This window comes from Corella eumyota, chromosome 1 (assembly GCF_963082875.1).
Source record: "Corella eumyota chromosome 1, kaCorEumy4.1, whole genome shotgun sequence".
NCBI lineage: Eukaryota > Metazoa > Chordata > Ascidiacea > Phlebobranchia > Corellidae > Corella > Corella eumyota.
In genome coordinates, this window is record NC_137490.1 from 10,738,823 (window position 1) to 10,744,928 (window position 6,106).

General features: G+C 34.9%; 1 protein-coding gene across 1 annotated transcript; it reads right to left on the reverse strand.

The window, feature by feature from the left end:
* Positions 1–1,163: 1,163 nt before the first annotated feature.
* On the reverse strand, positions 1,164–5,844 carry LOC145748208 (uncharacterized). Its single transcript, XM_082564945.1, has 6 exons — positions 3,087–5,844; positions 2,926–3,009; positions 2,671–2,799; positions 2,158–2,295; positions 1,874–2,072; positions 1,164–1,679 (listed from the first exon to the last, which is right to left on the reverse strand). Exons 1-6 carry the CDS (start codon positions 5,806–5,808, stop codon positions 1,463–1,465), a joined length of 3,489 nt encoding a protein of 1,162 aa, XP_082421071.1. The 5' UTR covers positions 5,809–5,844; the 3' UTR covers positions 1,164–1,462.
* Between the last annotated feature and the right edge of the window lie 262 nt (positions 5,845–6,106).

Sequence of the window (6,106 nt, forward strand, 5' to 3'; positions counted from 1 at the left end):
TTCTTCTTAGTCCTGGTTCTTTTCTATGATAAACAAAAATAAGAGTTTTAACTTTTTGTTACCCTTTTTAATTAACTTATGTTCTTATAGTAGTAAAAACTATGACTTGGTCATATATTAAACCTGTAACAGCCACTAGCATAGCCACTTGTATCTCCCGATGACGTCATTCGTTTTTGACTCCAGGAAAGACTGGGGATCGGAGTAAGAGGAGGCAAAATCACATCTTCTTTTTTTTCAACAAGTGGATAATTAGACTCTGAAAAGAATATTTGGTCGTCCGAAATCATATTAGGATGTTCCATAATTTGATTTGTCTTAACTGGAGGCTTGGTTAGTTTGGTGGATGAGGTCATTTGGTGCTGTGACGTAGTAGGTTGGTCACTATATTGTGACGTTTTTATAGATTGTTCAATATTGCGCTGAAGACTTTTCATTTCGTTTTGTTTCCTTTGCATTAACTGTAAATAATTTATTTATAACAAATTGTAAACTATGTTCATTATAAATAAAATTGATGTAAGCCTAATGTAGTTTGTATTTAAAGTCGTTTAAGTTAGTCTGGGTATGTGGTTATTTAATAAAAATACAACCAAAAGTACTAACTTTCCATAAAATAACAATGACGATAACAATAACCACACAAATAACAGCAGCTACTACAATTGCTGCAGTTTCATTATTTTCTTCCTGTGGTGCTGCTGGTGCAGGAGGTACTTTAAAAATATAAACCTCTTCTTTATCTTCGGGCAAGCTTTCACTCATTATTTTATCTTTTAAGACTGTTTAACTTTTTTAATCTAAATTTAATAGTTACACACACGGGAATTTTATAAAAAGTTAAAAAATTAAAAATATGGTAAACTACACGGTTTTGTATTTTTATCTCTAAGTGCCCGCAGTTTTTAAGCTAAAATACATTTTTAATTAATAAATTTATTTACATTATAGATTGTTAATCTAAGCAAGAGCACGTTGTTTTTTCTTAAATCTAAAATTATAAACTTTCGCTAGCTTAAAATACACAACTTTCCTATTTAGTTAAGGTTACTATGACTACATTTCATTACACAGAACACACGCGTTTAAAATGCGATATTTATGTGAGAAATCGAATAGCAAGAGCACTTTGCGCTAAAGTATTTCTATTTTGCTGGTGTTTTACGTAGTTATGAATATTGAACCATAGCTCTTAAGTAGTTAAGCAAACATTCAGACTTATTTGAAAGTGTTACGGATTATTTATTGTTATTTCCTGTGCCCGCATATTGTTAATAAACAAACAACAAGAAAGATAATAATATTTTTAAAATGATTTTTTTCGGTTATAGAATATAAAGCGATTGTTTACAAATTAAAATAATTACAAAAGTTTTAAAAATTTGGTAACTAACATTTTTGTTTCAATAATAATAATGATTAGCGGGTATAAGCAAATACGAATACATAAATCTGGGTTTATTTAATACTCGCAAATTACACTGGTCAACTCCGAGCAAGAAATACTTCTTGCCTGGAAGGAATAAGGGGAGTAGGCCACACAGTCTTCGCCGCTCTCTGGACCAGAAGGTTGACCATCAGCCCAGTAATGGAAAGCAGGTCGCGAGGGCCCAGAAGTATCGTAATGTAACCATTCGTTTTCTTCTCTTACGGTTCCAACCCAAGGGGCAAGCATGATACTGAATAAAAATACTTAATGTATAATTTTGTGTAAAAAGAACACAGAAAATGTTATCGGTATGTTATTAAATCGTATATGTGGCAAAATTAAAAAAACACCTAATTTTGGAAAACGCAACTTGCATTCTGGGTAGAAAATAAAATAGTTTAATTTTGACTTACTTTTTGATTTACTTTTTTAATTTTGACTTACCTGCTGTAATTTGGCGAATTTTTTTGTAACCAGTTTCCAACTTGTAACCAAGTGCCAACGCTTGTTATATGTGCGACTGCGCCACCACTTTCAAGACAAAGTGCATTGAGTTTAGCTGGTGTGTCTGCTTCATAGTCGTGAATTGGCGCAAAACATCGACCACCGTATGTTAAGGTCGAATATATGGTCTCAGGACATTCTAAATTTGAAAGCAGCACAAAATGTTGTAAAGATATGAATTTGTGCAACTTTTATACAAAAATAAAAAAATATAAGTGCTCTACCTCCTTGTTGGGAACAGTTATAACCATTACCACGATATCCTGGCGAACACGAACATTTATAATCGGCAGAACCCAAATTTAAACAAGTTGCATGTTCATGGCATTGATGTTCCCCGGTACTGCACGGGTTTAAAGCAGCTAAATGTTTAATTTAAAATAAGAAAAAGGGTGTACAAAAAATTTTTTTTAAACAAAATATTTCAATATAATTATTTTTAACAAAATGGCTAATATATTTTTTAAGTAGGTTGATAACGAAGGTAAACATTTTATTGTTATGTAATCCTAAATTTTAAGTACAAACAAGTTTATTGGGCAAAAGCCCCAAGGGCAACCTTTTTTTTTTAATTTGATATTATCGCAAACCATTTAATGTTAAAGTGCCTTTTTTGTATATAGACTGTGGGATTAAATGTATAATACTAAATTCTAAGGTTTTTTAAAGGCTTGCTGTTTGTATTTGGTCTGCCGTTTTGTTTGTTTCTATTGTCAATACCCTTATCAAAAACTAACTTGAGCATGCTGGTTGATTACAGGCACGAATTTCAGTAATTCCGTTCTTCAAAGTTCTTGTTTGTGTGGCAGGCCCACATCGTTCGCTGCATTCGGACCACATTACCTCAATCAGCGGTTGAACTTGACCTATGACGTAAAAAAATTTTGGATGTAAATTCTAACCAATAGACGTGATAAGCTAATGGTTAATGTAATGTCAGGGATTTTTCTATATTTTTACAATAAAATTGTTACATTTAAAAAGGTTATTACTTGTTTGGCCAGTTACTTGGTTAACAGCATTTCGAAAAGAAGTAGCAAGTTCCGGATTTGACGCTCCCATCTCCACGGCTATTGCTATTTAAAAAAACAATCGCCATTAATTGATGATTATTTATTACAAATTGCAATAAAATATGAATTTAAAAAATTACCTCCAAGGATTCTTGAAACTTCACTAGATATTAGTTTCTTCGCGTCGCGAACTGTCACCAGGGTGTTTTCTTGATTTGTTTCATCAGATTGGGAAATAGAGTCGATTTCTTCTGAATTATTCTCGCCATTTGTTGTTGTTAAATCAACGTTACTTTCTGTCCACTGTGCCCCTTTAAAGCACACTAATTTTTCATTGGACCTTGGGCGATTTTGACGTCTAGGAAACATTTCTGTCCATATTGACAAAATTCCACCAAGGAACTGGCCCATAGGCTCACCCGTGTTAAGTCCAGCTCGTTGAAGAAGTTGGCTAACTTTTAAATTGTCGGTTCCAGGAATAAAAGCTTTAGGCCTTCCACCCTTATCTCCTAATCGGAGAATATTTCCACCCATTTCAAGAAGTTGACTTAATTTTAAGTTATCTGTTCCTGGGACAAAAGCCTTTGGTTGACCACCTTTGTCTCCTAATCGGAGTATATTTCCACCCATTTCAAGAAGTTGACTTACTTTGAGGTTACCTGCACCTGGCACAAAAGCTTTTGGTTCACCACCCTTGTCTCCATATCTTAACAAATATCCAAGTTGTTCGAGTAGTTGACTAACTTTAAGGTTATCTTCACCCGGAACAAAGGCCTTAGGAAGACCACCTTTATCACCTAATCGATAGGAAATATTTGCAAGTCTCAAAAGTTGGCTAACCTTTAGATTATCTGCTCCTGGAACGAAAGCTTTAGGTTGGCCACCTTTATCCCCATAAGTTATGTTATTTTCCGACAACAACCGTGCAAGAAATTCGTAAGAATTTGAATTCGACCCTGTGTCCCCATAATTTGAAAGGTTACCTGCTCTTTGACGAGAAATATAGTTGTTATAAAGATTTGTTGACGTTTCCTGATTTCGATATCTTTGAGACTCGGGCATAACCGCTTCCGAAGATGGATTTCTATAATTATTATCAATTTGAGAATGTGTATTGACATTGGTTAGCCATTCTGTTAATTTGTCAAAAAATGCCTTGATTGAATCCAATAACCTTGTTTGTGGGTCCTTTTCTTGCATATTTCTAGCATTTTGCCTTGACAAATATTGTGAATACGCTTTTGGCGCAGCTCCCTTGTCGGCATAGTCAGAACTCGATGGGTTTCCAGCTCTCAAGCGAGCAACATATTGTGAATACGCCTTTGGCGCAGCCCCCTTGTTAGCATAGTCAGAACTTGGTTGATTTCCAGCTCTTAAGCGGGCAACATATTGTGAATACGCTTTTGGTTCAGCCCCCTTATCAGCATAGTCAGAACTTGATAGATTTCCAGCTTTCAAGCGAGCAACATATTGTGAATACGCTTTTGGTTCAGCCCCCTTATTAGCATAGTCAGAACTTGATAGATTTCCAGCACTTGAGCGAGCAACATATTGGGAATACGCTTTTGGTTCAGCCCCCTTATCAGCATAGTCAGAACTTGATAGATTTCCAGCACTTGAGCGAGCAACATATTGGGAATACGCTTTTGGTTCAGCCCCCTTATTAGCATAGTCAGAACTTGATAGATTTCCAGCTCTTAAGCGAGCAACATATTGTGAATACGCTTTTGGCGCAGCCCCCTTGTCAGCATATTCAGAACTTGATAGATTTCCAGCTCTCAAGCGAGCAACATATTGAGAATACGCTTTTGGTTCAGCCCCTTTGTCAGTATAGTCACTTATATCCAATCGTTGAATATGACTGTGGCTACTTATTCCAGTATCGCCATGATTTTGGCTTGAGTTAGCTCTTTGACGCGTTAAGTATGGATTGTTATTCAAGTTATTAGTTCTTCGACGAGATAAATAAAGTTCGTAGGACTTTCTTTCATACTCTTCCTGTTCGCTGCTAATATTCAATTCATTCGACGAGCTTGAATGTATTTCCGAAAGTTTTTGTGTAAATTCTTCAAATATTGTCGATAAAAATGTGAAAACATTATTTTGCTGTGAAGCATTAAACATTTCTGAAGTCGTAACCTGCAGATTAGAGATCCAAGTAATTAACCTTTCAACTAGCTTTGCCAATTTTAACTTTGGCGAATCTGCAGTAGCAGAATCTGAAGAAAGTCTAAAGCTTGGTAATAAGATCTGTTGTAAGGCACTTTTAAGTACTTTCAGTGCCGTAGCAATATTTGACTTAGATGGTATGTTTGTTTCTTCCATCATAATTCCAGGGGGTCCACGAATACCACTTTCCGGCTCAGTAAGAAGTCGTTTTGCTTCCTGTAAACTATTTAACGTCTCACCAACCAAATTTTCATTCGTCATATCAAAACTGTTGTTTGGTAAATTGTTATCTAGCATTTGGATTGCTTTATTAAGGGTAGTGTGAATATCATCCCGAAAATTGGCGTAATTTTGATTAAATTCTAATGTATGCGAAAAGGCTTTGCCATTTGGCATACCGTTGTGTACTGGTTCTAAGAAAGAAACTTCACCCAGACTTGTGATATCTTGTAATATTCCAAGCATTGGCAATATGGTAAAAGGGTTAAACAAATTGTCTTCATCTTCTACCGCTTCTTCATTACTCATTTCCCCCCTGGGCCCACTGTTTCCATTCGAGAAGTAGCATTCCAAAGAGGGTTCTCTATCTAAAGGAGGATTGCCTTCCGCTATGTTTGCATTAACTTCTTGGCTAAATACAACTGATAGAGTACCCAATAGTATAAGCGCTAGGCCGTAGTAATTGCTTTTCATATTGTTTGACTACAATGCAGTCTTGGTTGATCAGCACAACTGTTAACCAAAATAAATTTGTTCTTGCACCCATACTATTTATATAAATTACTTTTTTTTGAAATTGAGATTTTACTTTACTTTTAATAAAATGCTAAAAAAAGTTATTTTAAGTTGTAATCCGCCTTCAGGCAATTGTAAATTTGCTACACCTTTAATTTTGTTTTGCAAAGAAATATTAGGTTTTTATGTATTATTTTTGCAACTTTTTACTAAAAACTTACAGTTATATTCAACTTAGACTACGTATTTTAGTTAC